The sequence below is a fragment of the Corella eumyota genome, chromosome 4 (genome assembly GCF_963082875.1).
Source record: "Corella eumyota chromosome 4, kaCorEumy4.1, whole genome shotgun sequence".
Classification (NCBI taxonomy): domain Eukaryota; kingdom Metazoa; phylum Chordata; class Ascidiacea; order Phlebobranchia; family Corellidae; genus Corella; species Corella eumyota.
Genome location: NC_137493.1, coordinates 10,601,931 through 10,626,627, shown reverse-complemented (window position 1 = coordinate 10,626,627; position 24,697 = coordinate 10,601,931). Strand labels below are relative to the sequence as shown.

The 24,697-nt window shown below is 28.3% G+C and overlaps 2 protein-coding genes across 3 annotated transcripts; both read right to left on the bottom strand.

The window, feature by feature from the left end:
• Positions 1 to 342: 342 nt before the first annotated feature.
• Positions 343 to 13,625, bottom strand: LOC145750293 (glutamate receptor ionotropic, kainate 2-like). The gene is made up of 24 exons (XM_082566288.1): positions 13,498 to 13,625; positions 13,099 to 13,277; positions 12,813 to 12,948; positions 11,676 to 11,903; positions 11,294 to 11,433; positions 11,043 to 11,163; positions 10,500 to 10,684; positions 9,281 to 9,334; positions 9,002 to 9,157; positions 8,589 to 8,645; positions 7,674 to 7,832; positions 7,376 to 7,480; positions 7,066 to 7,191; positions 6,525 to 6,617; positions 6,248 to 6,364; positions 5,878 to 6,101; positions 5,637 to 5,789; positions 5,333 to 5,516; positions 4,817 to 4,916; positions 4,498 to 4,614; positions 2,166 to 2,278; positions 1,762 to 1,905; positions 1,257 to 1,463; positions 343 to 1,183 (listed from the first exon to the last, which is right to left on the bottom strand). Exons 3-24 carry the CDS (start codon positions 12,880 to 12,882, stop codon positions 623 to 625), a joined length of 3,414 nt encoding a protein of 1,137 aa, XP_082422414.1. The 5' UTR covers positions 12,883 to 12,948; positions 13,099 to 13,277; positions 13,498 to 13,625; the 3' UTR covers positions 343 to 622.
• Positions 13,510 to 24,697, bottom strand: LOC145750294 (sorting nexin-9-like). Of its 2 annotated transcripts, none has more exons than XM_082566291.1 (18): positions 24,448 to 24,697; positions 23,945 to 24,031; positions 23,411 to 23,485; positions 22,581 to 22,631; positions 22,205 to 22,261; positions 20,587 to 20,715; positions 20,349 to 20,449; positions 19,964 to 20,054; positions 19,519 to 19,644; positions 18,977 to 19,094; positions 18,732 to 18,865; positions 17,547 to 17,650; positions 17,097 to 17,200; positions 16,817 to 16,894; positions 16,061 to 16,227; positions 15,469 to 15,583; positions 15,051 to 15,142; positions 13,510 to 13,652 (listed from the first exon to the last, which is right to left on the bottom strand). In XM_082566291.1, the coding sequence occupies exons 1-18, from the start codon at positions 24,454 to 24,456 to the stop codon at positions 13,644 to 13,646; spliced, it is 1,647 nt and encodes a 548-aa protein (XP_082422417.1). In that variant the 5' UTR covers positions 24,457 to 24,697; the 3' UTR covers positions 13,510 to 13,643. The 2 variants fall into 2 exon arrangements, with proteins under 2 accessions (XP_082422417.1, XP_082422415.1); XM_082566289.1 differs by lacking the exon at positions 13,510 to 13,652 and adding an exon at positions 13,671 to 14,858.

The window sequence follows — 24,697 nt, the reverse complement described above, 5'->3', positions numbered from 1 at the left end:
CGAAAACTGTTGGAAAGTATTTTTCCATTTTAAATAGCAACTACACCCTTAAGGAGCTAAGAGGCCTTTACACTTCATTTGATGGTTACTTAAACTATGTAAAGAATAAAACTAACTAAATCTGGTTGGTAAAACGTTTACAAATCAACACGACATTTTGGAGAAGTTTATTCAAGGTCTAAAGTCACTTTGGGGTGTTCCAAATCACGAAGATCAAGATGTTCCGATTAGTTTTTCAATAGGATCTCGAATACTTATGAGCAGAAAATACTAACTTAAACACAAGAAAAATTTTTAAAGAGCATTTGATTGCTTTTACTTTTATTTTGTGTGTTCATTTAATTTTCAATCAAATACAAATGCAAATGCATACTTTATCATTATATAATATATTAATTAGTGTAAATATTTAATAAATATGGCATGTTTACAATATGATTGTTTTAATTTCCGCCTGAATTATTTATTGTATATTTTTTTTATTTACGTTGTCAATAGGTTTGTACAAAACATATATAACATATCACAAAAGTTGTACATCATTTTCTTTTACATAGATTTTTTTAGACAGAGTTGAAATTTTTTGCTTAGCTTTTTTAAAGCAAAAATAAAATATTTGCAGCTATGAGATGTAATTAGGCCCTTGAGTATTTGGCTCAGTCATTGAATTGTGAATATTGTGCAACCTACAATTTTTTTTTAAATCTCGGGTTAAAATAGGCTGGTCTTGTACGATGGCACTGCAGTCAAAAGAAGTTGCTCTGCTGTTATGTTGATTGGCAAAACTCATTCGCTTTAGCTTGCAGCGCTCTCTACATACATCTTTACCTGTGCTTCCGTGTACCGAGTTTATGCACTGTGCACTAGAATCGTATTCCAAAGGTGGTGTGCAAAATTTCAACTCTTGACGGCTTCCACCAGTTATTGAGAAAGAACTGCTTTGAACATCAGACGAATCAGCAGTGTCTTCAAACCTAGGAAGTTGAGATAAACGCTGTACAGATGTGTTATTCGACATTGGTTGAGTTTCTTTAGATATTGTGAGAGTGGAACATTTCTTATTTGACAAATTAGGAGATTGCAAAGGATCATTCAACACTGTTTCGATCATCGAGTTAAAACTGTTGCAATATCTATCATTGATGTTGGTAAAGTTTTTCGCCTTATTTATTACAATATTTTCCTGTAAAAATATGTAAATATGTTTAATTTAATGAGAAAAAATCTACTTATTTACCCGTTGTTCACTAAATTACCTGTTGTGTCTTAAGATTATTGACATCCGAAACACCTTTATAAATTTGCATGAATGTACAACAGGGTAAATTTGCCAACTCCTTTAAATTGACGTTGTCATATTTTAAACCAGCATTAGACGATTCAAAAAACGTAGATTTAGGTAATTCATCCTTGCAACTACAAACGGTTGCCAATCCGATTCCAATTTCGTGGGCCAGACTTCCCTATTTATTTTAACAAAGGACGTGTAAATATGCTTAATGTAAAATATTTCACATTGGGTGAAACGAATTTACTGTCATTAAATATTGACTTGAATATTGTTCAAACAACTAATTTATTTGTCTTTGGGACAAAATCTTATTATAACATTAAACTATTAACGGTTATGCACATTTTAGGAAAATGTACTAATACAACAATGTATAATATTATTGATATCGCCAATTTAATGATACACAAATTGAAATAACGTATAACAACCTATGCACAAATTTGATATCTATTTCAAACAAATATTACCTTGCTTGAACGAGAGTTTTTAAATGAATGAGCAGTAAATTCGGCAATGGCAACTATAATTGCTACCACTGCACCAATACTTAAAAAAACGAAAGCACCTCCAAGATTTGCAACTGTTAAAGATTGTGTAGCGGATTTTTCCTTCTGTAAATATTTATGCAAACTTTCAGAACGTTTAAATGTAATTAGGTTTAAAGTTGTGATAACTGTCATAAATTTAAATTACAAAAACAATTTTAATACACTTTTTTACATACTTCTAAAGTTGATTTTACATAATTCTAAAGGTTGTTTAAAATAGCCTTTTTTGTTTGGATTCTGTTGTGCTTTTTAAATTTTTTTAAAGTATTCCCATTATTTTTACAAAAAATATTTTAATTATAACGAATATTAAATAAAAATACCGTTGGACATTCAGTTGCATTCTCGTTCCACCATTTGTGCTGTAGCTGATCAATTATACCATTTTCTTGAAGTTTAAGTATTGACATACTCAGTTTATCACGAAGTGCTGTGTCTTAACATTGCGAATAAAAAATTTGGTATAGCTTTATGAGTTCGTCCAATTAGAAGTTTAGTATAATACGATGTCAATAAGTTCAAAAGTATAAAGAACAAATTCCATATCGGAATAAAATCTGGTTTTCACTTAAAAGATTAAAATCGTAATCGACAGAATAGAATCACAACCGACGGAATAAGATCACAACCGACAGAATAAGATCGCAATCAACGGAATAAGATCACGACCGAAGGAATAAGATCACAATCGACGGAATAAGATTAAAACCGACGGAATAAGATCACAACCGACGAAATAACATCACAACCGACGGAATAAGATCGCAATCAACGGAAAAAGATCACAACCGAGGGAATAAGATCGCAATCGACGAAATAGGATCACAAACGACGGAATAAGATCACAGCCGACGGAATAAGATCACGAACGACGGAATAAGATTAAAACCGACGGAATAAGATCACAGCCGACGGAATAAGATCACGAACGACGGAATAAGATCACAATCGACAGAATAAGATCTCAACCGACAGAATAAGATCACAATCGACGGAATAGGATTACAACCGCCGGAATAAGATCACAACCGACGGAATAAGGTCACAGCCGACGATTAATATTACTTTTGAAATTGAATTTCCTGAAGAGGGTTTGGGTTTAATATTACTTTTGAAATTGAATTTCCTGAAGAGGGTTTTTCACAGCCGACGATTAATATTACTTTTGAAATTGAATTTCTCTTTCCCAGAAGAGGGTTTGGGTAAGGGGTTAATAAAAATTGTCTTATTAAGTTTTTTTAAATTAACAGACAGTAATCTTATATAAACAGCCAATGCGATTTTCGCGTTTTTTTATATTTTTTTAAATTGTAATCTTATTTCTTCGATTGAGATTTTATTCCATCGCTTGTGATCTTATTACGTCGGTTGTGATCTTATTCCGACTGTTGTGATCTTATTCCGTCGATTGTGATCTTATTTCGTCGGTTGAGATCTTATTCCGTCGATTGTGATTTTATTCCGTCGATTATGATCTTATTCCCTTAGTTGCGATCTTATTCCGTCGATTGTGAAATTATTCCGTCGGTTGCAATCTTATTCCGTCAGTTGCAATCTTATTCCCTCAGTTGTGATCTTATTACGTCGGTTGTGATCTTATTCCGTCGGTTGTTATCTTATTCCGTCAGTTGCGATCTCATTCCGTCGGTTGCAATCTTATTTCGTCGGCTGTGATTTTACGGCCAACTTGAAATAAGTCTGATAGGAAAATCTTATAGCAGTTTATATTTAAATAAGTTTAATATTATTTTCACTATGGAAGCAGTTACTACTGTGATGCTATTCTGTCAAAGTTTTTATTCATATGAGTTGATATAAATACGTTAGTTGTTCAATTCTTGGGGTCGACTGAAAATGAGGGAATGGAAATTGAAGGAACGGAAAATGAAGGAACGGAAAATGAAGGAACCGGAAAATGAAGGAACGGAAAATGAAGGAACCGGAAAATGAAGGAACGGAAAATGAAGGAACCGGAAAATGAAGGAACGGAAAATGAAGGAAACGGAAAATGAAGGAACCGGAAAATGAAGGAAAGCAAAAAAGGAGAGGGCGGAATCTTAAATACTAGAACGCGGAAATACCGTTGACTGTTTATTTAGGATTACTGTCATTTATTCGAGAACTGATGAGCGATAATGAGTTAATTTTTATTACCCCAGCATACCCTAACTCTCTTCTATAAAATGCCCGTTTATTTCTAAAATAATATTGACTTAAATACAAATAAACAGTCAACGGAATTTCCGCGTTTTATTTTTTTAAGATTCCGCCTCTCCTTTTTTCACTTTCCTTCAATTTCCGTTCCTTCATTTTCCGGTTCCTTCATTTTCCGTTCCTTCATTTTCCGGTTCCTTCATTTTCCGTTCCTTCAATTTCCGTTCCTTCATTTTCCATTCCCTCAAATTCCGCGTCCCCAATTCTTGAGTGATACTATTCTTGTAATGATTTTGTTACTGGCTTTATCTAATTACGGTAAATTAAATTTTATTCCTAAAATATCTAAATCCGTTTATGATCTTATTGATGGCATCCGTTCAAATCTTAGCCGGCAACGGGCACCAGGTTAATAATTGCAAAACTTTGAATACGCGACGCACCAATGTTACTTTATGTTGCCCTGATCCCGGTGAATTTGTGTACCTTAAACAATATTACCTGTTGTAGCTAATCCGTAACCTCTTGTATCCAATAAACCCCCGACTTGAGTTAAATTACAATTTTTAGAGATCACGTATTGCATAGTTGAAGATTCCATTAAGTAGGCGTAATTTTCTATATATTAAAAATTAATTCTTAAGATACCTTATCACTTGAAAAACAAGTAAAATATATTTAATTAATCGAGGTTAAAAGGACATCTATTTAAAAATTTGCTAGTTTATATGAAATTGTAAATATATATGTTGGAGTATATTAAAATTACTATAAATTAATAGAAGCATAACTTATTATATATAAATCAATATAAAATCACCCTCTAAAACTTTATTAACACCTTCGTGGTTGGAGTTAACGTAAGCTTGGCTGTGGTTAATGTAATTCCACATTTGAGAGTATGTTTTAAGTTTCGAATTCTGCAAATAAATTTAAGATAATTTTTTATTAAACATTATAAGGTGGCAAGTTACTGATTCAATTTTTTTATAAAAACTTTATTTTTAAGTAATTTGTACCAAATAAAAAAGTAATATTTTTCATTAAATGTTCAGGAGACGCAAAAACTTTTAAAGAAAAATTAACTCAAAAAATCCAAAACGAAATAGAAATTACAAAAACTAACGTGAACGGATTGAAAACTTGTATTTTTTAACGTATTTCACTAAAACAAATTTCGGAAAGACAGATTTAAGTAAAAACGCTTAAATAAAAACTAAAAAAAATTAAAAATTCACTAAAGACAAAAAAAACTAAATGCAAACATATTCCATTTGAATAATATAAAACTCCAGAATAAAAAATAATATCATGTTAATATCTTTTAAAAACCTACTTTAAAAAATGCTGCTGTAGAGCCATCCCGCATAGTTCCGTAATCAATTCGAGTTTGAGCTGCCAAATCCTCAGCAGATGTTATCGCGGAATCAAGTCTTGTTACAGTTAAAAAAGCAGCAAGATTTGCAGTGTAAGATGATATAAGAATCAAAGTAAAAAACCACCATACCCCAGCTAGTAATCTGAGTTAATATACAAAAAAGAATGGTTATTTGCCATTTTTATATTTAGAAAGCACAAACCGATTTACATTTGGTAACGTTAAGTGGTAACTATTAACCAATAACTAAACAAAAATAAACCTCATAGACAAAGAACGAGGACTGACGTCAGAACCCTGTTGCATTAACGCTCCGACTCCAAACCACAAAGAATTCAAAATTCCAAAGTTATTTTCTACTGAAGGAAAATCAGATTGGCAAGGGTGAGGATTCTGCCATTCTGATGGACTGATTCTATTTTTTTTTAAGTTTAGCCATTAATAACCGTTAGTGTTGGCAATCGTATATCAAGGTATAATCGTTAACCAAACTTTAATAATACCTTGAAATACAAAACATAACTAGACCAACGGCCAAGTAAGAAACTATCACCAAAATCCAGATCAACACAGAAAGCGGATTTAAAAACCCAAATAACTGTGGGTTACCAGGTTGTGGTTTTCGAAATAGAATTCCAACTCCAAGACTCATATAAGGAGTAGTAAATCGAACAACTCTCTCTCTATCGTATGTTATAGTAAGAGGCGCTACCGCTATATCGGCATGCTATAGATCAAGAGAAACTACTAAAATTAAATTTTCTAATAAAACAGTATTATCAAATAAAAAGGTATTAAATATTAATTAACTACGAACTAGGAGAATTAAAAATATAATAAGAAAAGCTTTGTTTAAAGATAGGAATTAAATACCCGATCAATAAGTTCCCCCACCATTCCATCCCATTCCCCCCCTTTTTTCTCAGCTCCATATAACCCATCGTGAGCTTCAACCAATTTATAAGAGAAATTAAGTTCATCAGCTAATATCTAAAAAATTTTAGTAGAATTTTAAACATATCCAAAATGGGTAAAACTGTGTTTAATTGTTTTCTGGAAAAGTATTAAATATTAGAAAAAGATTGCACCAACATTTGTTCTTTCTTTTAATTATGTTTTAATGTGGTCAGAAAAAAGTCAAATTTCTTACGTTCAATAAATCGATGCAAAATCCGGTGTATACATAAATGTCCCGTCCATACTTATTTTTTCCAACAAGCTCTTTAAACACGTAAGGTTCGTCCTAAAGTGTTATAAAATGGAACATAAATCGCAATCCAAAGTCAAGTCCTTATTTACTTTTTTAACGTTTTAACTGTTTTATTAAAATAGTATGATAATAATACCAACAGTCTTAACCCTAGAAGTGCAATATTTTTTTGAGTAGTAGTAAAAGGTAATGCTAATACCTAAAATACAAATTTACTCGTGAAATAACAATGCTATAATTAAATTAGTAAATCAATTGGACAGTAAAAATATTTTTTCCGTACCATAGAATCTTGAGTAAAAAGTAAAAAAATGGCAATGCGTCAATAAAATTGTGATGAGACTGCATATTACAAGTGAAAAAAAATATGATTTTAGTGTAGAACTAATACAGTCGAAATACATAACAGTTTCATTTTGACCCACATATATACGCGTACATAATTTTAATTTTTATGCAACAACAATTAAGTATTGCTCACCACTATTGTTGTTATAATGTAAGTCGTGTTCTTTAACGTGCTGTTTTTATTTCTTACTTTTTCTTTTACTTCATCGTAAATAATTAATCGATTTTGGTTGTCACTAGAATCTGACCATTTTCCAATCTAATAAGAAAAAACAATTAGTTTATTAACATGTAACCAAATAAGAATACTAAAAAAGAATAAACTAAAGATAATAAGGAAACTAAAATTCAGTAAATTTTTACGAGTTTTACTATACCAATCTTAACATTTTTTAAAGATATTTTTGACTACTTTTTATATTTTTAAAATGAATATGACAAACCGTTTGTAGTCCAGCGTAAGTTACTATATGCAGATTAAAAAGAACTCCAATCCGTTGACCAAATTTATTAAAACGTAAAGGGCCAGTTGTTCCCTGTGTTGAAACCTGTTAAAGTAAACCTTTTGTTCCAAAATATATTTTTGCATTTTTCATTTAACTTTATCAAATTAATGTTTTTTACTGTATGTTTAATTGATAAATTACCTTTACAACAAAAAAAATATATTCTAATGAAAATCAAAATACTTTACATAATTTTTTTTAATCATATAAAAATTTAAAATTATATAAAACTTACTTGTTTTAAAGATCGAATAAGGCCCGGCCCTGAGTGCCATGTTTTTTCTGAAGTGCATGGCAGACTTCTGTGATTAAAACTAAACCATTTCGAGCGATATAACGAAGATAAAGCTAAACTGTACAATTGAATAGCATCGTATGTCAATGCTACAGTCGTCTGCAATTTAAAACATTTAGTAATTGCAAAATCGTTTATTTTTTGAACTATCTAAAAAAGAACCGACGACGCCTTAAAGTTAATTCATTTAAAAATATTTCATATGTTCAAGAAAAGAAAAAGAGAAATTATTCCTTTTCAAAACTACTAATATCAGTTAAATTTTATCTGCTTTTACACTTGTAAACGGATAAACTGTAAACATATAAAAAAAATTGCATAATTATTTAGTCAATATATTGTTTTCGCATGCTTATCAAGAAAAGTTCACTAACATCCTTCCAATAATATGTGCTCCAACTATAATACCAAAGACCATTTGCGAGTGAATATTATTTCGAAAACCAAAATTTTAAATACGACTTTTTGCCAAATTTAGTTTTAAAAAAAAAGAATACGCTAAAGAGAGGTTAATAAAATTTATTTTTTTATGTTTATTTATCCTTGATGCGGGAAGGTCTACTTCTCGAAATAAAAATAGAGTAACATTAGTCATCCCGACCACTCTTGAGTTGCCTTTGGCGATTTAAAAAATTATAGACTATAACCGCCCAATATTTGAGCTGCTGATTAAGTTGGCTCAGCAGGAGGTCATACCATATACAGCGCTTACTCAAATGTGCTACAGCATGAGGGCAGTGGGGTTCGAGGACTTCATATAGTAAAGCCAAAAGTTTTACTCACTATTTCAACCTGCTGGTAAAGCGTTTTTTGATGCTAAGGTTTAAATAGTCGTTTAACTTTTTAAAAACTTACAGTAAACTTTTGTACAGATAAATCGTTTGTGTGTTGCGTAAAATAATTTTTCGTATTCTGTAAAGGCAATAACATGAAAGTTGAAAAACATAAAACAAAACAATATTTCTAAAACTAAATTTAAAAAAAACTGACTTGGGCACTACATAAAATTATTTTATTATCCAACTGTAAGTGTTACTAAAACCATTAAAAATGAAAATGAAGTACTATTTTTAGTTATATCGAATATAGGCCTTTATTTCATGTATAACATACATATAGTAAGTCTAGTATGCGATAAATATGTATATGCATGTATGTTCAAGTTAACGCCTTTTAAATCAAAGAAATTGCCGTTTGTGAATAGTTGCCAGTTGCAACCATATTACAATACTCAAAATGCACCCCGAATCGCAATTTTAAATTTTTACCTGATTTTTATTAAGCTTCAATCCGACAACATATCGCTTCCATTCTACGGACAAATAATCATTTTTATTCGTTTTGTTGACATTAAACAAACTTAAACTTGTTATATTTAGGCCCCCAAAAATATATTTGTTCTCTTCAAGTAAAAAATGCGAATCCTACACAAAAAATGTTGTTTTAGATAAATTTTAAAATAAACAAAAAGTTTAAGGGATATATATATAGTAAACATTTATTTTTTCTGACAAACAATTTTAACGGAAACACCTGTAGGCACTAACCGGGTCATATAAAATAAGCTGATTGGCAGAATCCAACAATCCCATTTCAAGCATCTAAAAAAATTCAGAGAAATATTTAATTTATGAAACGTCAGTAGCGTGATCTCTCTGCGTCATTTCAAAACTAAAGCATACGACTGCAACAAAATCAATTTATTTAATCAAATCTTTGCATAATTTATTATAAAATATTTTTCAATATGCAATGTAGGTTATGATTTTTGCTTAAGCTATAACAGCAATTTTGATTCAAATAAAAAACCTGAATATAACTTTAAACAAATATAAAAAAATTCGGCAGTGAATTAAATTGTCCATCAATTTATAAACATTAACTACTTTATTGAAAAATATTAATTATTGAAAGAAAAATTTTTATAATTTTTTTATAAATAACTGATAGACTGTGCATTTTTTAAAAATATGATAGGCCTACAAATCGCAACATTTTAATTTACCAGTGTACCTCAAAAAGCAGTTTTATTTATTTTAAAAGCCCATTACATAAAAAAATATAAGTTTATGCACTCCATTATACATGCTGTGGCAAACGTATAGACATTAAACTACTTATTATGTGATGAACCGGTCCGGTAGTGTGAAAACCGATAATGGCGTCGGACTACGAGCCGAAAGGTTTCGAGTTTGACCCGCACCAACGCTACACTATTTGCCCTTAAACCCGGCGTTCACGGATAGCCCAGGTACGTCCCAAACCGCACACTCTTACCCGATAAAAATATCAAAAATCTATACCCTTAAGAGAATATGAAAAAAAAACACAAAAAAAACTTATTATGTGATAAACCGGTTACGGCGCCGGACAACGAGCAGAAAGTTTTCGAGTTCGAGCCGCACCAATGCCACCCTATTTGCCCTTGAACCCAGCGTTCACGGATAGCTCAAACATGCACTAACTGTAAACCATTATCCGTTAAAAACATCAACAAATCTATCCCTTTAAAGGAATATATAAAAAGACTACTTATTTTTTGTTGAGTTTTTTTGAGATAAATTAAATAAAAAATTTAGACATCAAACTACGGACTGAAAGGTTTCGGGTTCGAACCGCACCAATGCAACACTATTCGCCCTCGACCGCGGCGTTTACAGATGATTCAAACACGTCCCAACAGCACAACCTTTCCCCAAAAAAAAAAAAAAATCTATCATCTTAAGGTGTTATGGATAAAAAAATTATTTTTAATCATAACTAAACTGTTTTCAATAGATCCAGCAGATAACCGTTTGCACTACAATCCACTACGACACGTTGAATTTTTCTTTCAATAAGCATTTTTAAAATATCTTGAACTTTAGATCTGGAAAAAATCCCCCACGCTGATACCTCGACACCATGTACACCAGACATAATTTGCAAAAATGGTTGAATTCTAATAATGCCTGTAAAAAGAGCGACGAAACACATTAATGTTGATTCAAATTTGACTGCATATTATATTTTAAATATGTAGGTCAAAATAATTAATTATTATTAAATTTTTATATACGATTTCAGGTAAAGGTAACTTAAAAAAGTAAAAATTGATTTTTTGTCCAATACTGTACATTATTATGAAAAAGTTAATCTCCTTACGTCGTAAATTCTTGATCAAAAAATTAAAATTAGGCCAGGGTTATTGGATTAAATTTAAAAAAATAACAAAAAATTAAATTGGTCATAATTTATAGCAATTTAATAAAAAATAACTGAAAATTTAAATATTTTAAGAAGGTTTCATATTCAATATATAAATATTACCGTTAGGATCACAATACAAAACTGCAATCTTTTTCCAGGAGTAAAACAAAGCGATATCAGCAATAGCTTGACTCCATAACTTACTACTTGGTAACATGTTCAGGGTGAATTGCATTTTAGGCTACAATAAAAACAAAAGAATTTTATATATAAAGGTTTTCAATTTTTTGTTGGGCCCAATAATTAAACGTTACCACAGAAATAATAACACAAACAAATGTAAGGTACAAAAATAAAATGAATATACAAACATTTTGTAAAAAACTGAATGTGTTTGAAGAGTCTCCAACTTGTATAAGAGGCATTTGTTTTGCACTGCACGCAGATTGGATAAATTCCGATGAGAGTGACGTAACCATTGCCGCTATACCCAGTGTTAACTGGGAACAAACTACAACAAGAATAACTTTTAAGCACACATATATAATAATTTTTAATGACTGACATTAAAATATAAACTTTGATTTATAATTCAATATCAAATTAAAAAAACATGCTTTTTTAGAAGACTGTAGCTTTAAATTTATCCCTTTTAAATATATTTACAAATGTTAAATTCCATTAAAGTGATTTAAAAGTATTTGTTGGTATTAAATATAATATACAACTACGGTAAAGATTAGTAACTCTTACCGTGTTTCGAGATTTGGTAAGAATTATTTATTTCATCAGTCGTACTAATAATGTTACTGGTAAACGGTTTGTTTAATTTTGTCACATCGTTTTGTTTATTTCGCATAAAAATAGCAAAATCTAAAGCCGGGCCGTATAACTGTGGGATTCGATTAACTTTACAAGGTTTTAATAAATCCGATGCTTCCGACACGTTCATACAGTTTAAATTCTTGTGAAATAATCCACCTTAAAAAAATAGAGATAAAATATTTGAAAAATTTATTTTTGCAGTTTTTAAAAATGAAAAATCATGTTTGTAAATGCAGATTTTATTTTTTTAGCACTAATCTAATTTCTATGTCTTTTTTATTTTAGTTTGGGCTATTTTTGTTTTTAATTAAATTGAACTCATTTGGTGAAAAAAAAAACAAGTGACGTGTTTTAATTTTACCAATTTCCCTATTTATTTGACAGCTTTGAACAATTACATAATCCGAAAAATTCCGCCAAGTCAATCGTTTTAAGCACAATTTGCTTTCAACTAAATTCGTGTAACCCTGCGTTACTTAAAGGCAATTACGATTGATTCTTTTATAGGGAATCTTGGTTAGGGTACATGGTATATCTATAATACATCTACTTTTAATCAATGTTAAATCTATTTAAAATCCAACTCGTTTGTTTGCGCTCTCGGATTTTCTCATTGTAATCCATCTGAACACATCCGTACTAGCTTCAAAAGGTTTATCGGATAAAAGGTTTATCGGATAAAAGGGTTACTGTGCCTAAGAATTAATATTCTACTTACCCAGAAAATTACTACAAAAAATTATTTTTTTATTTAGGTTGTTTTAGATGACCTTTAAATAATTGTGTAACTTAGATTATATGAATCTACGCCATCTGTGTAAAACAGGTTTAACCATATTATTTATATGTACATATTAATACACCCAATGTTTTATTTTAAAGTTCTTAAATGAAAAAATGCCTTTTGTAGTGCGCGAGTAAATTATCAAGACGAATGAACTTTGCTATTAAATTACCCGCCCTATGAGCTGCTTTTTGATTTTAATATACGGTCGTAAATCTCAACCAAACAGAATAAATAACATTTAAATACATAGCTCACACTCTAATATTAAATTAACTTACCGATACGTACACATTCACAATAGATTTGACCGCCTGCAAAACACATCCATACTATGTAAAGGAATCGCATTGTAGATAAAATATTTCAAAAGCGTTTTTTGACACTTCGCTGCGGTAAAATACTTTCAATTTTTTCCTAAAATAAATATTTACAAAAATAAACGAAAACAAACCCAACTTGCCAAAATAGTTCACCTATTGTCCAGTTATTTTAAAAAGATAAAAAAAACTTTTATATATTTAAAGCATAATTCATCTTCGTAATTTTTCTGCTGAATCAACTCACCAAAAGCGTTCATTAGCGCACCATAAATGCCAAAAAAGAGAATAATCAACGTCACAGAACTTCACTCGCTTATCGATTTCTGCCAAGTGAACGCCGCTTAATCAGAATTCAATAAAAAAGGAAACGACTTAATTAAAACCCAATGGATTTATTATCAGTGTGGCCTTTTAACTGCTTATCTATTGTCAAAAATAAACATTAGCATAACATAAAGTGTTAAAAATTAAATTAAAGTATTGCCCAAGTGTAACGATATGGTATGTCATTTATGTACGTTATTGTTGCGATAATATTCAGACAAAATTTTCAATAAGAAACCTGAGCAGTCGTTATCGTTGAAGTGTACATTTACTTTAACATTTGTTGTGAAAATTTAATCGTTTTGCTTTTGATGCTTACCAGAAGTATAGATAGAATTTTTTTTTTAAAGAGTAGGCAATTGCCGTAGAATAACTTCACGGTGTATAAGTTCACTTAACCGAATGTCCCCGAATACTACATTTAAGCGAAATATTGTTAAAAAAGTTTCGCTAACTGAATGGCTATTAAATGCCCTGTAAATAAAAATATTGTAAGTTTCTGGCTATAAGTGCACACTGACTTAGTGCATTTCCCACCAAAAGCATTACGAAACCCACCTAACAAATATATTCACTTTTTCAAACATGATATTTTTTTAACCACATTACAAACAAAATTAAATAATTGAAATAAAACATTGTCAACATGATAAATAAAACGTGAAAATCAAACAATATTAAATGACATTAACGACATGCTAAGCAATGACCTAAAATGTATTTTTATAAATACTGTAAACAAAAAAAGGATATAAATTATATGGCTGGTTATACAATTTCACGCAACGTTTGCTTAGAATAAATAACGTATATTATTGATGGCGTAAGTAAGCGATTTACCGCCATGAGAAAAATTGAACGAAAAATCAATGGTAACAGATCACAAAACGACATATAACTAAAAATTACACAGAATTTAAAAAAACGCGAATAACATTTTTTTCGTAAATTGAGATTAAAAGTTTTAAAACAGACAATACAAATTTGGTTTAAAAAATAAAACTTTTTTTTTAAAATTTGACACCTCTCATATCAGCCAATGCAATCAAAAAATAAAATAATTTTACATTTTAGTTAGTAATAAAACAAGTCAAATTACGCCCATAAAAGTTGTAAACTTTAGGCGATTTCGTGTAATAATCTACATCTACACAATTATAGGCTACAGGAACACATAACACGTTATATTGCACGTATAAATGTCACAAGACAATCTAGTAAAATTAAGTTAGAATTGCACAAAGTTTACTAAAATCTACTCAATACTTTCAATGTTTACATAATATTGCCTTCTTCTAGTATGTAAATAATAATATGATACTACTTCTTAATTGCAACACTACAAATAAGTGATAACTCATAAATTGTAATAAAATCATATAAAGGAAAGTGATAGTGCTTAGTTTATGCAAGAAAATGAAAAAAATATTTATCTATAATCTTATATTTTGACATTAAATTTTATACAAACAAAATAAATTCAACAGCATAATCACTTTTGTACCATTATCTAATCTTTATATAGACACGATTTGTTTGATTTTAAAATATGTAATACTGATATTACCAATAGTTTATATGTGTGAATTTGCACAAACCTAAACTTAAAACTATATTTTTTTATCAACCGATGAGATATTATTTATATTTTGAAGCAGCCTCTTGCAATTTTTTTACCATCTTTACAAAAAAAAAAATAAAATTAAAATAAAGACCATAAAATTATTGATCCAAACCCATACATAGCATGATTGATTTACATAATTTAAATTAGTCATACATTATATCAAAAATTAACAGCGTTGTTTTAATAAATTTGAAGCAACCTAAGGTCCAGTTAAAAAAAAATTTGTATAAAGATAAAAAACTTACATTTTGGTGAAATTGAATCTGTTGGTCTAAAAACACTCTCAAATATCCAAAAAAATCTCCATTTCTATAATGCTGAAAATGATTCATTTCAGCTAAACAAAAATATTTATCAATTTTTTTTTGTTTATCTATATTATTTATTTTTAAAATTGAAAAAATTAAATAAATAAAAATTTACAGCAAACTTTCAAAAATTTTTCAACTAATAAATTAATATTTTTTTTTGTATTTAATTATCCTTGATGTGGGAAGGTTAACTTCATGACCTAATCATAAGAGTAACATCAGTTACCCTGGCCCAGTCTCAAGAAATATAAATATATTTGCTTAATACCATAAATTATTTCATCAAAAATAGGCCAACTGTAAAAACTAAAATACCAAAATGAAAGTAAAATTTATTTTTTTGTTAGTATACCTTCAATACAGTAAGCAATCTTATTGGTTCGGTCAGTAACATCATCCAACTCCTGTAAAGTAACTTTATTCTCCAATTGTGATCTTCTTACCTCCTTGTTTTTTTCTAATGCACCCTAAGTATTAAATATACACATACTAGTTAAGAAAGAACCTACATTACAAGCTGTATTTGTACCAAATTACCCTATAAATAATAAAACAGTGCAAAAAATTGCCCAGAAAAAATTGACAGCACAAGTAGTAATTTGTTTATTTTAAAATACCTATGAGGTTTTTCCAGTATACTCAAGTTTATTATATCAAGGTTATTGCCATTATTTATTACCATAAACAGAATATGAACTAAAAGGTTTTTGGTTCAAGTCACACCAGTGTCACACTATTCACTCTTGAGGTATTTAGGGATAGCTTAAACAATTCATAATAACACACCCTTTTTTATTAATACAAAAACTAGTTACCTCAAGGTGGTATGGTAAAATAAGAACTAAATACATTATAAAAGTTAAAACATAAAACAACGTTATTGTTTTCAGCAATAGATAAAAAAAATAACACACCAAAATACTAATTCATTAAACATTGCCAACCTTTTCATGCGACAAAATAGTTGGAAAGGTGTTTAAAACATGTTTGTATTCGTTCAAACCCTCCAGTAAAGGATTCCAATCATTTTGAGCTTGTTTTCCCCACATATCACCTACTTCCTCATAAACCTTACTCGTGTTTTTCAAGGCATCTGTCAGTGGTCTTGATACTTGAAAAATAATTAATCTTTGTTAGTTTATTGTTGTTTTGGGGTATTGGCTGATTTAAGTGTTAGTTCTATTTACAACAATATAGTTTTTTTCTTGTTTTTTTGCCAGGTTAAATTTTTGCTTTTTATTATCTATTGGGGAAATAGTAACATGGAAAAATAAATAAAAGAGTCCCATTAAACTACAGAAAGTTAAAACATTACAAACACACACACACACACACACAGTTTTGAACTTGTAATTTCTAAAGTACTTGGTCAATTTTATTCAAAATTGCTTTCCATTTCAATTTTTAATGATTTCCTGTAGTAGACAAAATTTGGCTAGGGAGTCAATAAGAACGTTAAAATAAACAAAAAAAAAAGTTGACAAAGCTAAAAAATTAGATCAAAACACAAAAAAAGTCGGTCTATATACAATATTGTATGCTGTATAATTCCTCTTAACAAAAAAGCTATGCTCATTGTCTAGACCAATCTTGAATTACTAATGAGGTTAACTAAAAAAAATAACTTAAAAAATATGTTCAACTAGCAATACAAAGTTTTCTTAGTCTAATTAAAACTTAAATAAAATAAAAACAAATACCTGGTCGATCATCAAGTTCAAATGCTTCACTGAGGGCATTTAAGCTAGAACTAAATCGTTGGCAATCTTTTTTGTAAGCTGGTGAAAAAAGTAAAATAATTATATGCCCTTACAAATTGTCATTTGTGGTACAGTATTTAATTATCATGGCCATAGTTAATTGCCAGTTGCAACTATATTATAAAAATGTTATTGCAATCTTTTAAAACAAAAATGTTTACAAAATTAATTAGTAAGTTCATAGTATTTTAAACAAAATATCACAAATTGCCTTTCTTACATATTGTATACTTTTTTGCATTTTCTTGACCTAATAGAATAAGTTGTTTGCAAGCATCATCCATTGATCGAGTAAATTTTGCGCTTGTTTCCAAAATCTCTTCTCTAAAATCATGTTAATTTTTTTATTGTTTTTCGCTGAAGGTGGTTATGGTAATTGGTTACATTGAATATTTTGTGATGAGCCCCAGACATGTTGTTAATTACAGCATGCTTATGCTTGGTCTATAGATGGAGATAATTGTTTCATACGCTTAAGTTCTTATTTATAAAGTAAAAACAAATTTATTTGTAAAATGGAGGGTCTTAATTTTTTTTACAAAAAAGGGACTAAAAACAAAATATTGTGGATTGGGTGAGTCCAAGTACGAATAGGTCAGATATTTACCTAAACTAAATTCACAAAAATCATCTTGTTTTTAAACTACTGAATAAACAATATTCAACTTACGAAGAGCTTAGGTCAAGTTTTTGTTGTGGAGTTTGAATGGTAAGAAAGAATGCTCCCCCAACAGCTTCATCTTTCTCAGCCTTTCTCTTCCCTGCTTTCCATGCCTAAAAAATTACATTTTTTAGATATGTTTTTAAAGAAAAATCACCACATTAACAAAAAATCATTCTAAATTGTTTTGTTCTAATTTTCAAAATGTTTGCAAAAATCTAATTTTCAACTAACACCATGATATTAATTTAGTCTAGGTTCTTATTATGAATTATATAAAAAGTAATATGAAGAGGTTTCATTTCACCCTATTTTCTTATTTGGAGAATATTTGAAGTAATTCTGATACCAGGTTTTTTCAAGTTAATTTGTCAATAAATAAATATTTTTAATGCCCAACTAAAGAAATTTGGTATCTTTTTGTTGCTTTTAATGAGGACAATTATTTACACATGTTTAATTTAAGTTAATTTTTGTAAAATTCAGACGAATTGGGATTAAGTATTACCCAACTTTTTATATCTAATTTGTTGGCGTAATTCCGTTACCAAACATTTTTTAATTTTTTTTATTTTTAAAATTTTTTTTCCGTTACCAAACATTAATTTTTTAAAGCATACAAGTTCAAACTGAATTTCCATGCTTTTAAAAATTTAGAATGGCAATATATGAGTTGTTTTAACTCAAACAATAATTTAATTATATGGAAAAAAATAATTATAAGTTTGTAAAGCACAGTAATTGTAATTCCGTTACTGAAGAAATGCCCAAATGCAATCCTAGGTAATTTTACCAGACTTACAGTACTATACAATACATTAATCACACAGAGCTTATCACTGCTAAAAAAAAAATAAAATTTTGTTAAAAAATGTATATCTTGCAGATTTTTAGCTGACACTTTTTTTTCCAAATTAACAGGCCATTTTTTAGTTTTCTTTTAACACAATAAAAGACAAAATTTTGTTTAAAATGAGTAATTGGAAAAAGCACTTTCATTTTTTATGTTTTGCATTTAAATTTATGCCTTGTTTAATTTCGCTAATTAAAAGAAGGGTACAGCTTTAACTTTAAAAAAAGTAAACAGAATTTGATTTACAAAGTCTTTTTTACCGGTTAACCACGAAATTTCAGTTAATGAAGCTTAGCCTCATTAAAAAAAAATTTTTTTACCTTTTTTAAACTTTTGTTTACCTTTTCATCATCCTTGGATGTTATAAAATGTTGAAAAACGTTAGATCTTGCAATAATTGGATGAAGAGCAATTCTGTTAATCCAAGTATTAAGTTGAACTCTTCTTCCCTCTATAAAATCATCCTCATATCGACCTAGAATAAAAAATTTTGTTATTTTTAACTATTCAAAGTATGACGCTAAAAATGCAAACTCTGCAAATAAACATAAATTCACAAATTTGTAGAGAAAAAGAAACAAATGACCTGTTATTTGTTTATCAGGAAGTTGGGGAACAGAAATAGCAACTCCAAATTTTCTTACAAGTTGTTCGTACAACCAGTCAAAATGTTTAAATCTTCTTTGCACTGGAACATTGGTGTGCTATGTACAAAACAAATATGTTACAATAAATAATGTACAAAACAAATATTTTACAATTAAAATAAAAATAATAGTTGGGGTTGTGGTATTTAAGTATGTTAAATAGGTTTTACGATTTTATTATAACACATTAGATAAACATTTTTTATTGTTTACTGTTATTTTGATATGTTAAAGTTGTAAATGAGAATAAGCAAGGGAACATAAACATTTAATTGCAGTAAGGATTTGAGTAAAATTTTAATAGTAATTAAATATTTTTTTTTAAATTAGTAGATTACAAACACAAAACAACACATAATGTTATTGGCTATTTAGTCTACTCAAATACAATAAAACCAAATTAAAAAAAAATATTGTGTTTTTACCAGTAACATGATTTTTATTAAAAAAATTTTAATTATTTAAATTGGGATCAACTTACTGATGGCGTGATGTTGTATGCAATAAAACTTTTTAGCCCTGAAAATTTACTTTCTTTAACAGGATCAGAAATTGAACAACTAAAAGATTCCGGGTTGGTTTCCCACATTGGACCATCATCACCCAACTATTTAAACAAAAAATCTTAAAACTAAATTTTATAAGAACTTATAAACTAACTATAAATATAGAGAAACCTAACTAGTTCTAAAAAGTTAAACAGTTTTAAATAATTTAAAAAATAGTTAATTGCCTAGCAGGTAAATTTACTGTATTTCTGTTTCATACCCAAAAGTTAGTGTAAAACATTTCTAAAATAATGAATAACTACAAATTAATTTTTAAACTAGTATTTTTTAATTTATAAACCAGGATTTAAGGAAAAAAAAATAATAGATTAATATTTTTAAAAAATAATACAAGTTAAATGGTAAAGTTTAACCTACAATAACTTGATTTAGATGAATTCCAGATAGGTTTGCTTTACTTTCACCTAACACAAATGACTCTGCTGCAGACTTTGTAAAAGAAGAAAATCTATGGACAATATAAACTTTTATATAAGCATTATAAATAAACAATAAATTTACATAATGGAGCTTAAAAAACAATATGTCAAACTAAAAGTTCTTCAAAATACAATAAACAGCTTTTGTGATGCGCAGGTTAATTACTTTGAAACAAATATTATTTGTTGTTGCAAATATTTTCTGATAATTAATATGCAGTATGCAGGAGGTAGGGCAGGCATTTGACTAGCTAATATTTATAGTAATTTTGTAGACAAAAAAATGTTAAAGTTAACTAGGTGAAAATTAAAACCAAACTTACAAGTTCATCCCCAGCTTTACAGTTGTTTTTCGATCTCCTCTCTTAACAGGGGAACCACCACCTTCTGTATTGCCTGCCAAGGCTGAGTAAGTTGGTGAAGTCTATTTTTTGTAAAAAAACACACATTTAATTTTAATATTGCATGATTATTGTTACCCATAAAGTAGTAAAATTTACAATTGAAACCAGAAACAAAATATTACATTATTTTATTATTTACAAAAGTTAGAAATAGTACGTTTGCAGCAGTTGGGGCAGTAGGAGAGGATATGACAGTTGCAGGTGGGTTATATTGGGGCACATCACCCCAATCATCCCCAGACCAATTTTCAGTTGAATCTGCGGCATTATTTGTTAGATTCCACTCCTAAAAAATAGAATAATTAATTTTTTTTTTCAGGAATAAAATAGCGTATGTTTGATACCTTTAATACCTAAATATTTTAAATAATAATTGGTCTACAACTTTAAAAAACTCCAGGCCTTTAAATATTTGAAAGTATATTAAATTAATAAATTTAAATAATGTTTTTATTTAAAATGCATATGAGAAATGTGCAAGTATAGTAAAAAATTCTATTTAAACAGAAAAACAAAAATATATCTGTAATATAATATTAATAAAGTAGTAAAAATATCCAAAAAAATACACTGTTAGTTTAACAATAAAGTCATTAAATATTACCTCCTTTTCAGTTAATAAACCAAAAAAATCCTTTAAAGCATGCAGAATACGAATAAATAAATAAGTTGTATGTACATGTTGGTGAATCCTTTTTGTTAATTTTAAAACTATTAAAAATCAGTTCTTTAAAACTTTTGTCGGCCAAAAAATAATGTCAATAACAAACTAGTCTAACAAGCAATTGCTTAAGCACAACTACACTTCCTTTAAAAAATTTAATTTTCCTGGTTTTTATTTAAATTTCCTAGAATTTTATCAACCTAGTAACAACATACACCTCTTTGAAAACATACATAGGTAACAATAACTTACAATTATTTAGAATATTTCCCCTAATAAGACTAAAAACATATAACAGAATAAATATTTTAAAGACTAAAATACTTAAACAACTTACTTAAATTAGGCAAACATTTTTTAAGACATTTCTTGGTTAAGATTAAGACTGGGATTTATAGAAAATGTCTTTTATTCAGTCCATAGGTTTTCAATTAAATATAAGTAAACCATTCAAACATGGTAAGTTTAAAATAAATACATTATTTATATATATATATATATGTATTAAAAAATAGAGTATACACAAATATCTATAAAAGTTAGTATGTGTAAGTGACAAATACAATGATGTTGCTAACATTATTATAATATCCAAAACGAAATGAAATCAAGTATAGGTCAAAAATTAATTTTACCTCACTAACATCTGCACTAGTTGGGTCTTTTGTCAAATTTCCAGAAGGCTTTAAGATAAATTTAATCCAATATAAAAAAAACAGTCAAACCAAACACAAAACAATAGAATAAAAATCTACCTTGAAACAACATTTAGTATAACAAATAACATTAACAACTACGTGACATTTTGAAAACAGTTCTTATTTATACAGAATGACACATTTAAATGATTAACCATTAATATCACTTAATATAGTTAAACTGTCATGCAAAAATTTAAAACACAAATAGCCACAAATAAATTTATAAACAAATTTATAAACAACCTTAGAAGAAATACTTATTCCAAGGCCAAACAAATCATTTGGATCCGTTTTAGACTAATTTTTGCAAATGAAAATAACTTTAAGTAATAAAAAGAGCCATAAGGTTAACATAGCAACTGTCTAAGTAACACCTTGAAAGTGCAAGTGTTTGATAAAAGGTAACTTACATCAGGCTGGGATGGAGGTATATCACAAATTGGGTCACTAGAATAATCTTGTTGTTCCTAAGTAAAAGTTCAACATGTGCATTTTTAATTATCACTTAGATTTAAGTTAAAATTACTTATTAATAAATTAACCTTTATTTAATTTATTTTTAATTAAATATGCTTTTATTAGATTTTTTTTAATTAAATTTATATTTATTAAAAACCATGTATTTAGTCATATTTTCATTCTTTAAACCACCTAATAATTTTTTAACCACCGGAAAAACTTATAAAAAAAAATAAAAAGCAGTGAAAATTGCTTTTAAAATACATATCTTATTAGTTATTTTAATAATATTATACTTTTAAAAAATTACAAAAAAATATTTCTTACAGATATAGATGGGGCAGAAGGTTGCTCTATAGGACCAGCTTTATCCAAGCTCTAAAAACAATTTGTATTTTATTATCATGTTTAAAACTTGTTTAAATAAGAACTATTACAAACATTCACATGTTCGCTTTTTGCTAAGTGTATATACCATGTGAGCCTATATTTTTTATAAACATGTCTCAAAAGAGTATATATATACAAACTATTTTACTACAAGAAAAATGTATTGATTATTTTACAGATTACTGCAACCAAAAGTCATAGCAAGAAAAAAAACATTGATTGTATGTTTAATTAGGTAGCAGAGAATCACTAATAAATTACGTTTTTATTGCCCCATAAAATATACCATATGTTATAAATCAATAGGTAAGTCAGTTCAAAGAACAACAAAAACTACTGTTTATTTTTTTTAACTTTTTTATACAAAACATACCAAAACAAATTTTTTTATATATACTTAGTTAACCTACAATCAAAACATTAAAAACTATTTTACTTAATAGTCTCTTGACTGAAAAAAGTTATTTATATACCAAAGATTTTTTTAAATATTTTTATTATCAACCCCTCTTTACCCTAAACCTCCTTTAAAAAATGCTCTCTGTTATTGAAAAAATGATAACCTAATATTTGATAAAATTGTAGATTTAAAAAAGTTTATTCAGCCATATTTTTTATTTGTAATAATTCCAGATATAATCGCAATCCACTATTGTTATACCCCAGAAAAAAGTTTAGATGCTAGGCAATAGTATACTGCTTTTCAAACAAAGAAGCAAAGGTTTAGCAAAGGCCTTTCTAAAACAAGATCAAAAATTTTTCCTTACCTCTACATAAGTTTGTGGAAATAATCCAATTACTCCGTCACTCTTCCTCCCTTCCCACCATCCATCACCAACATCCTATATTTTTATTTAAATTATATAGGTCTATATAACTTTAATGAAACCTATTCTTAGTAAAACCTATTCTTAATTATGTTGCCAACCAATAAATTTCATTTAAATATCATTTTTTAAATATATTTAATTATTTGGTTTAATTATAAACCAAGGAAAAATTATAACTCTGTTAAAAAATAATGTATAATAAAAACAAAATATATTTAAACAACAATTTGACTAATACTAATTTCAAGTAAACTTTTAAACATATAAATATACAGGCCTATTTTTTTTAAAATAGGCTATTTATATCCTTCACTTTACAAAATATTTTTAACAATAATTAAATAATACACTCTCTATAATAGAGGCTTAAACAACAAGAAACAGTTCAATCAAAACAACTAAAAAATCTTTTTGCAAAAATGCACAAACTGTGTTACTAACTGAACTAATTAGCAAGTATAAACAACTTACTTGATTAGTTACTGTAATAATTTCACCAGCTCTAAACGACAATTCATCACCACCAGCATCCCCTTCAAACTCATACAAAGTCCGAACCTAAAAAGATAAAAATATGTTAAACGATTTTAATGGGCTAGTGAGAGTTATTTTAAGCCTTTTAAAACAAAACCCTATAATATTTTTACAAATTTAGAATTAATGATCCATTTTTTTAATTTGGCTGTTATTAATTTGCATTTTCCTTTATTTCAAAACATGGCTGTAGTTGTAATTTATAGAATTTTTACTGCATAACCTAATCTTCTACGGCATACATGTTATGTTAGTTATCGTTTTAGAGTTAACTGGCCATTTTAAAAGTTAAACTTTATTAATTTATTAGACATTAAATTCTTGTTTTTAACACTATTGTAACTTTAGTCCCTATACAAGCTGACGAGCAGACGAGAGCATTTTAAAATACAGTTAAGCAAAAACATCTTATTGGTGTACAGGTCTTTATGTCTACTTACCGAAGTCATTGTGTTATAAGTCAGTAAGCTCAAGGTCAAACACCAATAAGTTGAGGGGTAACTATAAGTACAATATTCTAAAAACCCAACATAAAATTCAAAGGTTCTAAAAAATATTTTAAAAAAATGTTTATTTTGTTAAACAACGTCAACTATTATAGCAAATGCTGTTCAATTCAAATTGTTAAAACATGACAATATAGCAACTGACCAACCAACCCGCTAATTAACAAATGCAATCTCTTTTAAG